Genomic DNA, 14,407 nt, shown 5'->3' with positions numbered 1-14,407 from the left:
GGAGATCAAGTGAGTTCAAAAAATGCTCTATTGTCTGTGCATCTGCCTTCTCTGGTTGCTTGTACAGATTTGTGTAATATGATTCAAATGCATTCTGTATTTCATCTAATTTGCATGTGTTCTTCTTTGTTTTAGGGTCTTTTATTTTGAAAATGGTATTCTGTGCTTGTTGTTTCCTGAGTCTCCATGCTAGTAATTTGGTTGCCTTTGAGCCTGCGTCATAATATCGTTGTTTCAGGAACCTGAGCTTTTTCTCTACTTCTCCATAAATCTGGTCAATTTACTGTTTTATCTTTTGAATCTCTCGTAATATAAGAGGGTCTTTGTATTGACTATGAGATCGTTCTAAGTTTCTTAGTGTTTCCTGTAATTTCAGCAGTTTCTGTGCTTTAATCTTTTTCTTGAGATGATGTGGCTATGATCTTTCCTCTAATAACCGCCTTAGCTGCATCCCACAATGTAGCAGGAGATACTTCCCTGTTATCGTTATTCTCTAGATAGATGTTCAACATCTGTCTTTATTGATTCCTTGAATGCTGGATCATTCAGCATGCTTGTGTCATGACGTTGGCCTGTGGGTAAGGTTTATGACCCCCCCATAAATACCTTTCTCCCTTCACCTCGCTCTCTGACCCTACTGAAGGACTGTTGAATAGCCTTTGTTAAATATAGAGAGTCTGGGCCAACTGACACTTACTCTTGTGTTACTGACTTGTTGCACCCTCGACAACTACTATGATTATTATTATTTGACCATGCTGGTCATTTATGAACATTTGAACATCTAGGCCATGTGCTGTTATAATCTCCACCCGGCACAGCCAGAAGAGGACTGGCCACCCCTCATAGCCTGGTTCCTCTCTAGGTTTCTTCCTAGGTTTTGGCCTTTCTAGGGAGTTTTTCCTAGCCACCGTGCTTCTACACCTGCATTGCTTGCTGTTTGGGGTTTTAGGATGGGTTTCTGTACAGCACTTTGAGATATCAGCTGATGTAAGAAGAGCTTTATAAATACATTTGATTTGATTTGATTTAGTTATCAATTAGTTATCATGTAGTTAGCAATTATTTATAATGTAGTTACCACGTTGTTATCAATTAGTTATCACAGTTATCATGTAGTTATCAATTAGTTATGTAGTTAGCAATTAGTTATCAAGTAGTTAGTTATCATGTAGTTAATTAGTTATGTGGCTATCAGTTAGTTATCGTGTAGTTATCACATAGTTATCAATTAGTCATCATGTAGTTAAAAAATCAGTTATCATTTAGTTAACAATTAGTAATCGTGTAGTTATCAATTAGTTAATGTAGTTAGCAATTAGTTATCAAGTAGTTATCATGTAGTTATCAATTAGTTCTCATGTAGTTAGTTAGTTAGTTATCATGTAGTTAATTAGTTGTGGTTATCAGTTAGTTATTGTGTAGTTATCATGTAGTTATCAATTAGTTATCATGTACTTTTCCATTATAAATAGTCCACTGTAATACACTAGACCAGGGGTATCCAAAACTACACTGGAGGTCCAGATTACTGCTGTTTTCCTGTTCTACCTGATAATTAATTGAATCCACCTGGTGTCCCAGGTATAAATCAGTCCCTGATTAGAAGGGAAGAATGAAAAAATGCAGTTGAACTGGAACCAAGGTCCAGAATTGAATTTGAGGGCACTAGACCAAAGGTCGTTATGTTGTACATTGTCTGCCATCTAGTGTTGGGATTCAACTATTACATCAGTGATAATCATGTCCACATGCTGCTTACTGTAAAGTCTCCAACATTTCCTCATCTTACAGTAAAACACCATATTACCAATAAATCACTTAACACGAGATGAATGTTAATAAGTGAGTTATAACATTTTTTTTTAAATACTCTTAATTGACGGCTTACAAGCCCTTTAGCCATTTTAATAAAACAGACAGAAAACAGAATTCTTGCTCATGTTTTATTATTATAAAGACTTCACTTCATACAGAGACAGAGGATGGAAGAGAGAGAGAACATCTGAGAGGTTTAGACCTCACTTCATACAGAGACAGAGAGGATGGAAGAGAGAGAGAACATCTGAGAGGTTTAGACCTCACTTCATACAGAGACAGAGAGGATGGAAGAGAGAGAGAACATCTGAGAGGTTTAGACTTCACTTCATACAGAGACAGAGAGGATGGAAGAGAGAGAGAACATCTGAGAGGTTTAGACCTCACTTCATACAGAGACAGAGAGGATGGAGGAGAGAGGACATCTGAGAGGTTTAGAACTCACTTTCAGTATGACGCTGCTCAAGTTTTGCCATTTTAAATGGTCATACCCATATTAATCACCAGATGGGAGCAAACACACCTCAAAGAACACTGAAGTGGACACACCGTTGTCGTTTGGTACAAACCGTTGTGAAACGTAGTGAAATGTTTAATCAATTGAATGTGCCCCAGGTTATAAACATAATCCAGTCATGGTTCTAGCTACGTTGATGGCTAGCCTTCATCTCATTAACTATGCTCAGAAATAGATTGATCCATATCCAAAATCCAATTGTCAAGACAACAAAGAGAGTTTGTGTTTGATGGAATGGAAGTCCACTACACACTTCAGTTGTATAGCCTATTCAGAGTCTGATTAAATAAATAAACGTACCAGCAAGCAGACAGCCTCACCATAGCAAATAGTTGTGGCAATATGCTCACAATTGTTCTTGATAGCAAAGTATCTCCCACAATCGTTATTCAGGGTCACAATATCTTTAATCATCTGTGCATCCGTTCTGATTTTATTATCCTTATCGAGATGATTGTCCACCACAGGGTTACTTGTGCCTTTAACTGCTGCCAGTGAAGCAAATGTACATTTTGTAACTGTAGAGATAACTTCACCTGATAGAGAAATGGAAATGAAATCAGACATTTTTGTAATTTGTGACTTTATAGTAATATTTTGGATTGTGTTTTATATTGTCAATATTTTAAACTTACCTGGGAAGTGAAAAATATCTTGTCCATCTTTTCTTCTATTGGGATCGCCAATCACTTTATCACCCACCCAAATTGCATAGTGGTTGAATCCAGTTCGATCAAATTTGATGATATCCCCAAAATGATACTAAAAGATTATTAAATAAATATAAACATTATAGGAACAAGTAATACCTGCATTATCTGACGCTAATTGCTATTTACATTGATCTTTGCCTGTAAATCACATAATCCATAACTTTAAAAAAGTAATTAACAAACTCACAGCAGGCAATGATTTCACTGTATTCATTGATAATGTATAATGCTAATGTAACTGATAATTATGACACATTTTCACAAAGTGTGTTGGGGACCCGAGTTATATATTCAGAACAAAAAACTACTTTTCAAATAAAAACATGTTCAATTAGCCAAAAAGTTTCTCACTTTTGTTGAATACCTACTAACAAGAAGGTAAATATCATACTAGTAGATTAGGAGATTAATTATTTAAAGTCACTTACCCCTCCTTCAACCGAGATGGTCAGTTGAAAAAGCAAAATGGCCAAAATTAAGGTCTACTTAATTTTCATCTTCATGGCTGTCCCGGGGAAATGCTGGAAAGGATAAAACAGAGATGCAAATGAAAGAGGAGTCAAGCACATGTTAATTTGAGAGGGCACTAAGTGTTTTCGCATACATTTTGGCCACTGTAACTATAACTCTTCAAAATACATTTGAATCTCAATAACCCATTTCTAGCTATAGGGTACAGTAGCTTACCACTGGAGTTAATGGAGTTATCTGAGAGCTGTAGGAGCTACAGTATGTCAAATGTCAGACTGACAGTAACTGAACCATGAACGTGTTGTTAAATTCATAGTAATACAACACAACCTCAAAATTACTGGTGAAAATAGATTATTTTTACAAACAGCCAAAAAACGTTTTTAACACAGGGTTGTGTCCTCAGTTCTCTGCTGTACTCCCTGTTCAACCACAACTGCATGGCTTTGCGCGTCACCAAATCCATCATAAAGTTTGCTAACGACACCGCGGCTATAGCCCTAATAACCAACAACGACGAGTCAGCCTATAGGGAGGAAGAACAGGCATTGTGGTGCCAGGACAACAACCGCTCCCTCAACATCTGCAAAACAGTTGATTGTTGACTTCAGGAAGCAGAGAAGGGAACATGCCCATGATCCACATCAATGGGACTGCAGTAGAGAGAGTCAGCAGTTTTAACTTCCTTGGCATCTACACAGTTGTGTAAAGTACTCAAGTGAAAATACTTTAAAGTACTACTCTAGTAGTTTTTTGGGGGTATTTATATATTTTCAAGTTTTACTTTTACTTCATTACATTCCTAAAGAAAATAATGTACTTTTTACTCCACAAATTTTCCCTGAACCTAAAATGTACATTTTGAATGCTTAGCAGGACAGGAAAATTGTCCAATTCACGCACTTATCAAGAGAACATCCCTGGTCATCCCTACTGCCTCTGATCTGGCAGACTCACTAAACACACATGCTTCGTTTGTAAATGATGTCTGAGTGCTGGAGAGTGACCCTGGCTCTCCATAAAAAATGTAAATAAATAATTGTGCCGTCTGGTTTGCTGAATTTGAAATGATTTATACCTTTACTTTTTCTTTTGATACTTAAGTATATTTGAGCAATTATATTTACTTTGAGACTTAAATATATTTAAAACCGAATACTTTTAGACTTATACTTAAGTAGTATTTTACTGGGGGACTTTCACTTTTCTATCAAGGTATCTTTACTTTTACTCAAGTACTTTTTCCTCCACTGCGTCCTCATTACCAAGGACTTGACATGGACCAACAACACCACCACTCTTGTCAAGAGGCCACAACCGCGCCTCTACTTCCTAAGATGGCTGAAGACATCCCGCATGCCACCCCAGGAACTCTTCACATACTACCGCTGCACCATCGAAAGAGTCCTGTCTGGTTGCATCACGGTCTGGTACGGGAAATGCTCTGTCCACGACCGCAAGGCCCTCCAGTGCTGGTGAAAACGGCCCAGTACATCACCGGGGAACTTGTGGTAGGCCTAATCACCGACAATGACGAGACAGCCTATAGGGAGGAGTTCAGAGACCTGGCTGGATGGTGCCAGAACAACAACTTCTCCTTCAACATGATCAAGACAAAGGAGATGATTGTGGACTACAGGAAAAAGAGGACCGAGCATGCCCTCATTCTCATCGACTGGGCTGTATTGGAGCAGGTTGAGAGAGACAGTCGTGAAGAGGGCACGACAAAACCTATTCCACCTCAGCAGACTGAAAAGATTTGGCATGGGTCCTCAGATCCTCAAAAGGTTCTATAGCTGCACCATCGAAAGCATCCTGACTGGTTGCATCACTGCCTGGTACGGCAGCTGCTCGGCCTCCGACCGCAAGGCACTACAGAGGGTAGTGCGTACGGCCCAGTACATCACTGGGACAAGCTTCCTGCCATCCAGGACTTCTATACCTGGCGATGTCAGAGGAAGGCCTTAAAAATTGTCAAAGACTCCAGCCACCCCAGTCATCGACTGTTCTCTCTGCTAATGCACGGCAAGTCTAGGTCCAAGAAGCTTCTAAACAGCTTCTACCCCCAAGCCATAAGACTCCTGAACATCTAATCAAATGGCTACCCAGACTATATGCATTGCCCCCCCACCCGCTCTTTTACGCTGCTGCTACTCTCTGTTAATATCTATGCATAGTCACTTTAATAACTCTACCTACATGTACATATTATCTCAATTACCTCAACTAACTTGTGTCACCGCACATTGACTCTAACGGTACCCCTTGTATATAGTCTGGCTATTGTTATTTTACTGCTGCTTTTTAATTACTTGTTACTTTTATTTCTTATTCTTATTTATATTTTTTAAACTGCATTGTTGGTTAGAGGCTTGTATTCAAGCATTTCACTGTAAGGTATGATAATGTTGTATTCTGCGCATGTGACTAATGCAATTTTATTTTATTTGACTTGATAGACAAACATGTACTTCCCTCTTTTTAACAGGTCACAGGAAATTGGCTTAATGCCAATGGGAGTGGACCAATGAGATGAGATGTGATATCCACAGTGTGCATATCCAAATGATAATTACCAGATTTCTGAATGTAGAATGGAACATATCATGATAACATTATTAAACACTTGTAGTAGTAAAACTCAACAGACATAAGATAATGAAATACTAACAAGGTGATAAATTAATGAACAAAGATATTTGATTAATATTTATTAAAATCAAACTTATTGACATAACGAACACAGAGCCATCCATGCTATTATTGAGGATGATATTCTACTGTGGACTGAAGAGGAAGCCATGAGAGAGAATAAAGGAGACGGCATCGGTCAAAATCGTGATTTATGACCCTATGCGTCTGATTTATGACCCTATGTCCGGCTGGTTCGTACATGCCCAAATAAGGGCATCCGGTCTGGACATCCTGGCGGGAAGGTGTCACGTGGTTAGGGTCATATAGTTGACCCCACACCCCCCTATTTTATTGCTCTTAGGGTTGTTGTCTATGAATTAGGAATGTCCGGGGGGTTATGTGTTGGAGGCAGACGTCTTATAAATACGCCCCAGACACACATGCGGCCCCAGAACACTAAACAAGATTTTTAAAATAAAAACCCTGAACATTAAACAGAAAATTATGACTCCTAGGCCAATTCTCGGGGTACTATGCGTCTCTTGTCGCGAACCCAATGATAAAAGCATCGAGGATCTTTGGGGTGAGGCCCCAGAATGTTTTAAAGAGTTTTTGGATACTAGTGATGGCCATATGACTTATATGTTCAAACCTGAGGATTCAACGGTGAAGATTTTCACAGACAGCGAACCCAGACCCCTTTATCATGCAAAAGCCGGGAGTTTTTCTCCTGCACTGCGTATGAGAGAATGGCTTAAGATACGGCTAGCGCTCTGTCAAATTGAACAGGCCCTGAGTGGTACAGCCGTGCCAGGTTATGCTATGGAAGAGAGGGTGGAGGGTAGCTATGATTTACAAACCATCAGGATCTCTTCAATGGCTTATAGCCCCGACTCCAAAGTGACAATTTTAGCATGTGAACAATTTGCTAGTACAAATGCTACCAAGTCTGTAAATTCATATGTATTATCGAAAGCCTGCAAGGATGTGAATTTTTTTATGCCTGTGTTTAGCTTTAAATGGAGGGATTACCCTATATTCATAACCCTGATGAATAAGCTGGACAATCTTTTCAAAAATCGTGAACAATTACGTCGATGGCCGCTTCTATCCTTAAGACACACGGGCGATAGTCTACAGGCCAGACGTAGGATCTATCCCTGGGGTGAAAACTTACCGAGTCTTGACGCTGGGGAGTTGGATACAGACGGCGGTTGGGGTTCAGTGACAACCCTATAGCCGGGCCCGTTATCCGTAAGATATGAACAGTAAAAATGTATTGTATTAATTATGCAAAGGTCTGTACTAAATATTATGAATTAAATAAATGGTTTTAAAGCTACCCCTTAACGAACGGGAATCTGTCATTTCTTCAAATGTTGTTTATACATAAAAAAAACATTAATGCGTGTTACAATATTGCACAAGCTGTTTTTAAAAAGGTATGTACTAAATATAATGAATTAAATAAAATGGTTTTAAAGCTGTATCTCACCTTTAAAGTTAGGGGCTATGCATTTTCGAGCCATCCCCAGGCAGCGCTTGAGAAAAAAGGAATTCCGGAAAGACGTGTGCGTGCGCAGGGGGGTGTGTGCGTGTGAGGGAGGGTAATTGTGTGTGTGTGTGTTTCAAAAACAAAAAAAGGGGGGGCTCTGCATGGGGGGCTTTTGAAACCAGAAAAGGTGTGTGTGTGTACGTTTGTTTAGGACTGGCACGTGCTCAGGGGGGTGTGTGCGTGTGAGGGTGGGTAATTGTGTGTGTGTGTGTGTGTGGGGGGTGTGTCTCTGCATGGGGGTGCTTTTGAAACCAGAAAAGGTGTGTGTAAGTTTGTTTAGGATTGCCGGCTTGTCTTCAATTGGTCTAGGCACTTTCCATTTTATTACCCCCCAAGCCCTTTCAAATACGTATTTATCTCACCTTCAAACGTGTGGGGGCTAAAAAAGTGAAAAAGCCCAGGCATAAGACATCAGGTCTAGACGAACTCCTACTGTTTAAAACATATGTTATTTTCTAATCAGCGCATATACTAACGGTCCCCCACCCCGGGATATAAATTTACAACGGACACCCCCAACGCTGTGCTATGAAGCATAAGTGCAATATCGGCAGACCGAATATGTCGAGACACCCGCCTGTGGTTTTGGGTCTCTAGACATTCGAGTACTTTATATGGCCCTTTTTTTTTGCATACAGGATGACGCCTGAAAAAAAACGGCACTCCCCAGCTCTGTAAACTCATGGCAGGATAGTGAAACTATCCAGACCGTAAGACATCCCGTAGCGCACCTCAAAAGACTCCGGGCCAGCAGACAGAAGAGTTATCAGGCCAACAGATAATCTCGGAATCGGTCCTAATGGAGCATTCTGAAGGTGAGTTAGTGAAAATAATATATTAGATTTGGAGAGGTATTTTCAGGGACAATGATTTTAAGGTAATATGTCAAATGCCCGTATTCTCATATTTTAAAAATGTGTATATTTCGTATGTATGTTAATATTATCTAACGTCTGTAGGCTCGCAATCCTTTACGCAGATGCTCCGTGGGCTAGATGATTTGGAACCGATTTTGTCAGAGAGTGCGTGCAGCGGCGAAAGCAGCCAGTCTCTGTCACACTATTGTAGACGTAAGTTCAATAGTAAATAAATAAATAAAAAAATCCCTAAGAAAATGTATACATTAAAAACAAAAAGTGTGAACCCTATATTAAAAAGCTATTTTTTGTGTTTACAGCGGACAGACCCAAAAGAAGGATCACGGGTGCTTCGTGTACTCTGAACGAGGACATCGATGCTATTCTGCCTTTCTGTTCGAACGGGTTTACCCTAACACCACCCAGGAACCAAGCGACATATTTCCCCCCCAAACAGGGCACAACATCGGCGCAAGTGCATTGCGAAGAATCTCCCAGGCCCAAAAAGTTACTTCTTCAAGAAACGGCCCTACACGGACATGGTATGAAGCCCTTATGTTATTAGTAATACAGAGTTTATTATAATGTATAAATTTTTATGATTGAAAATGCTAAAACAATGACAAATAATGTTTTTACAGACTCCTCCCCGGCGTATAACGGCACAGAAGACCATACACACCGAGAACCCGCGGAGGATTTCGGAGCGCCTGACATTCACAATAAAACAAGGAAAACTGATGATTTCAACGTTTTAAATGACATTTCACAGGTAGACGACTGGCTATTCTGTAACGCAGCCAATCTTCTTGATTCCTCCAATTCTTATGTAGAAACACCCAAACCTGAAATAGACCAAGCGGAGTTTATCAAGGCCTTTTCAAAGGCTCTAAAATCCAGAAATGTCTTGCTACACCAACGAATGGTTGATTTACTCGAGCGGCAATACAGTCAGGATCTATCCTTCTGGCATAGAACAATGCCCCGGTTGTTAAAACGCAAATACCGGCGCTAAAACCAGTTACCGAAATGGACGTGCCTATAATTGAGACAGTTGAAAGCCTTTTGGCGAAAATACCCGCCGATCTACTAGCTTTAATTGAACGGATGAACGAGGGTGTGGTATCAGACATAAATCCGATAGACGAAAATCTATTTTCCCAAATTCCCGCCGACCTAATTGAAATAATTAAACATATGAACGAGTCAGGAACAACATATGAAAACCAATTATCTCAAATCCCGCCAGCCCTAGTTTTTTTAATAAACCAGATGAACGAGAGCCTGAGAACTTCTACATCTACCCCCCCAAGCAGCCCACTATTAATGCCCCTTTCAGAAGAGTCTGAAACGGAATATGATGTTTTTGAGGAATTGGAAAATTGTCTAATAAATCAGGAGGGAGATGGTCTTGATAGAAGTGTCAGGGTTGTGTACAGAAATAAATTCAGCAATACAGAGATTAGACAGTTTTTCAATTTCACATGGGTGAATCAAAATCTCGATTATGCTGTTTTTTACGTGATGATTTTGGATACTCTGAACGAACTGTTAGAGAGGGCAAGAGATTATGGGGAACCTCGTGATGTCTTACAGTTGGAAATTTGTGGAGATAGCATGCAAAACAGTGTCTCTCTTATTTTACCCAATGGTGAAGCAGATCTTGAACAATTTATAGCCCTGCTGGAACGACTTGTTCAATCAAATTTATCCATCATAGCCGATAGGTCGCTGGAGCTTGTTGTGCAAATAATAAGGCATCCCCTGGGTGGTGGGGGGCAGAGAAGGAAGCTAGATAGCCTAATGCAATCAGAAATCATAAACAATAAAAGGGCATGCCTCATAAACGTTCACAATCACGGTAATAAGCTATGCTTTGCAATAGGCCTAGCACATTTACTAAACCCAGGATGTACGGATCTAGAGGCGTTGCAAAAGGCTAGAGAGCTTCAAAATGCTGTCGGTCTGGGTATACAGGATGCTGTCGCATTCTCTGACATAGTCAAATTTGAAAACTTTCTGAACATCAAGATTGTGGTTTTGTACCACAGTAGAGCTAATGCTTCTCTCTTGAAATTCCAAAACAACCCCCAACCTCATCCTCAGATCCTGTACTTTTATGTGCAAAACAACCATTACTATGCCATTACCAACATCGGAGCGTTTTTAGGCGCACCATATGTGTGTCCAGCCTGTCATACCGGCTACACCCGAAAGGGTGGCCACTCGTGCCGTTATAACTGTTCCGTATGTCTGGATGAAAAATGTCCGATGCAGCCCTTAAACCTGACACCCTGTGCCGATTGTCACAGGACATGCCGTTCGGCCTACTGTTACGAAAAACACAAAATTGAAACATGGCACCCCAAGGCCTGTAAATCTGTAAGCAGTTGTGATATTAACAGGAAATGTCCAAAATGTCAATGCAATTACAACCTTAAAATAGACAACCCTAAACCTCATGTGTGTGGAATCATTCATTGCCCAATCTGTAAAGGGCCTTTGAAAAGCAGAGACTCTGAAGTTGTTCAAGAAGTGCCCCACGAGTGTTATATTCAGCCCTTGGCTGAAGATGAACATTCAGAGAAATACGTTTTTTATGATTTTGAGACTAATCAACAATCAGGGGTTCATTTGCCTATTTTTGTATCTACCATGACTTTCAAGGGGGATAAGTGGTCAGCTGAGGGACCCAATTGTGCACTCCCCTTTCTAAAACACTTCAGAAAACCCCAGTACAGAAACTTTACGTTTATAGCGCACAATTCTAGAGCATATGATTCGTACCTTCTTTTGAACCCTCTGATACAGCAAGGCGTTGCACCCAGTGTCATAGCTCAAGGTAGTAAAATCTTGTGTTTTGTAGACCCCGCTTTCAACCAGAGATACATTGACAGTTTAAGCTTCTTACCCATGAGATTGTCTCAAATGCCCGAGGCCTTGGGTTTTGAGAACTCTGTGAAAGGTTGGTTTCCCCATTTTTTTACATCTGAGGAGAATTTACACTATATAGGATCTTATCCGAGACCTGAAATGTACGGTTGTGATCAAATGTCTCCCAAAGAGCGAGAGAGATTCATGACATGGTACGAGACAGTATGTCACAGCACTTTTGATTTCCACAAAGAGATGGAGTCATACTGTGACAACGACGTGGTTATCCTTCGCGAGGGGTGCCTCAGATTCAGAGCAGAGGTCATCAAAGGTGCAGGCATTGACCCCTGGAGTTGTACAGCTATTGCATCGGCATGCATGAAAACCTATCGTACACACTTTCTACCTCTAGCATCTATAGCTATCCCCTCGCCTGAGAACTACCGACGCCAATTTAAGTCATACTCTAGTGGCTCCATTCAGTGGTTGGAGTACTTGGCCCAGGATAAAGACATTTTTATTCAACATGCTTTGAATAGGGGTGAGAAGGCGTTTGGGCCTGATCATGTAGATGGATACACACAGATTGACGGTGTTGAGGCCGTGTTTGAGTACAACGGTTGTTTCTTCCACGGGTGTAAATCTTGCTTTGAGCCACAGGCCCTGTGTGTCCTAACCCAAAAGACTTTTGGTGAAATGTACCTAGAGTTTCAAGACAAATGTGAATCTTTACAGGCTACTTATGGTTTGAAAGTGAATGTTATGTGGGAGCATGAGTGGACCGCACTCAAAAAGTCTGATCCTCATGTTCGAGCTTTCCTTTCCAGCTTTGACCCACCAGAACCCTTGGAGCCACGACAGGCCCTGTATGGAGGCCGTACCAATGCTTTGACCTTGCGGTATGTAGCGCAACCAGACGAGACAATAGGTTATGTAGATTTTACATCTCTTTATCCTCATGTAATGAGTTCCTCATGCTATCCTATGGGGCATCCTGAAATTATTCACCACGACTTTGACTTACCCCAAAACTATTTTGGTCTGATCAAAGCAACGGTCTACCCTCCTAGGGGTTTGTTTATACCAGTGCTGCCTTACAAGGGACCTCAAGGAAAACTTTTCTTTCCCCTATGTCGCACCTGCAGTGAAAACAACAACCAGGAAAAGCCTTGTGATCACTCAGATCAGGAAAGAGCCCTTACAGCTGTCTGGGTTACACCTGAATTCACAAAGGCTCTAGAGAAGGGGTATCGTGTGGCCAAAATCTTTGAAGTGTGGAACTTTTCCAGGAAATCAGACACTCTTTTTAAAGAGTACATCAAGACCTTCTTGAGATGCAAGCAGATGGCTTCAGGCTATCCTTCATCGGTCACAGATCAAGAGAGCAAAGACAAGTACATTCGAGACTATCATGACAGAGAAGGCATTCTTCTTGACCCTGACAGAATAGAGGTCAACAAGACCAAACGAAATGTGTCGAAATTGTACTTAAACTCGCTTTGGGGGAAGCTTTCGCAGAGATGCAATATGCTAACAACGACGATCATTAAAGACCCCGAAGAATTTTTGGAATTTGTTTTTTCGGACCAATACGAAATTTCACACTTTTCATTCTTGAGTCAAGACATTGCCCTGGTGCAATGGAGACGTAACACAAAGTGGGTTCTACCCCCAGGTAATGTAAATGTGTTTCTTGCAGCATTTACCACGGCCTATGGCCGACTTGAATTGTACGCCCTCATGGAGCAGCTTCAGAGGAGGGTTCTTTACCACGACACAGACTCTGTGGTCTATGTAAGCAAACAGGGTGACTGGAGCCCCCCGCTTAGCAACTATCTGGGTGGTTTAACGAGCGAACTCAAAGATGGCGACCATATCACAGAATGGTCCTCCTGTGGGTCCAAAAGCTATGCTTTTAGGACTAAAGACAATCACGTGGTGTTGAAAGCCAAAGGCGTGACTCAAAACTACGAAAATGCCCCACGTGTAAACTTGGAATCAATCACACGCTTGGTCGAGGGGTTCATAAATGATCGGAATAGTGACTTGGAGATTTTGAGCTCCTACAAAAAAATTGTTAGGGATAAAAAGGGCTTCCATCTCAGGAATGCCCCACTTACTAAAAGATTCAGGGTAGTCTATGACAAGAGAATGCTTTTACCTAACGGGACCACACTGCCCTTTGGCTACTGACTTATGCTACAAGCCCCAGTGTGTCTTAAAGCTTAAGATATAATGGCTGCTGTAGAAGGTTTTGACCCCCGGTTGCAACTACCATTTTCGGCCTTAATCGCAGGCCCCTCCAACAGTGGTAAAACTTGTTTTGTAAAAAGTATTTTAGAGAATTCTGAACATGTGTTATCTCAGAAGCCTGACAATATTGTGTGGTGTTATTCATGTTATCAACCTATGTATGATGAATTGTTGAAGAAAATAAAAATCAAGTTTGTTGAAGGAATACCTGAATCCCTGTCTGATGATGAACTTTTACCTCCACATAAAAACAATCTGCTGGTTTTGGACGATATGCTATTTGCAGGTAGCGAACATCCTGAAATTGCACGAGCATTTACCCAATATACTCATCATAGAAACCTGTCTGTGCTTTACTTGGTGCAAAATGTGTTTCACCAAGGTAAAAACAGCCGTACCATCAGTTTGAACGCCAATTACATGGTTTTGTTCAAAAACCCTAGAGACAAACTACAAATTAACACTCTAGCTCAGCAGATGTACCCGGGAAGGAAATCCTACTTTATGGATAGCTATGAGGACGCTACCAAAGAGCCATTTTCTTATTTAATCGTGGATTTAAAAGCAAATACTCCAGAACACCTGAGGCTCCGAACAGGCCTGTTCCCGTGGGAGTGGCCGGCGGTGTACATTCCTAAAAAGTAACCGCTATGTCTCTGCGTTTAAAAAGAAACCTGCCCCTCTTGAGAAGCCTAGTTGGTGCTACAGCTAAAGA

The 14,407-nt window shown here is 40.9% G+C and overlaps 1 protein-coding gene across 2 annotated transcripts; it reads left to right on the top strand.

Moving 5' to 3' along the window:
* Positions 1-8,359: 8,359 nt before the first annotated feature.
* Positions 8,360-13,897, top strand: LOC115157467 (uncharacterized). 2 transcript variants are annotated; one of them, XM_029705735.1, is made up of 4 exons: positions 8,360-8,523; positions 8,688-8,778; positions 8,886-9,107; positions 9,207-13,897. In XM_029705735.1, the coding sequence occupies exon 4, from the start codon at positions 9,595-9,597 to the stop codon at positions 13,630-13,632; it is 4,038 nt and encodes a 1,345-aa protein (XP_029561595.1). In that variant the 5' UTR covers positions 8,360-8,523; positions 8,688-8,778; positions 8,886-9,107; positions 9,207-9,594; the 3' UTR covers positions 13,633-13,897. The 2 variants fall into 2 exon arrangements, with proteins under 2 accessions (XP_029561595.1, XP_029561594.1); XM_029705734.1 differs by lacking the exon at positions 8,360-8,523 and having other exon boundaries at positions 8,530-8,778.
* Positions 13,898-14,407: the final 510 nt, after the last annotated feature.

The sequence above is a fragment of the Salmo trutta genome, chromosome 21, assembly GCF_901001165.1.
Source record: "Salmo trutta chromosome 21, fSalTru1.1, whole genome shotgun sequence".
Classification (NCBI taxonomy): Eukaryota; Metazoa; Chordata; class Actinopteri; order Salmoniformes; family Salmonidae; genus Salmo; species Salmo trutta.
The sequence above is the reverse complement of the archived record's forward strand: the minus strand, read 5'-3'. Positions and strand labels throughout refer to the sequence as shown.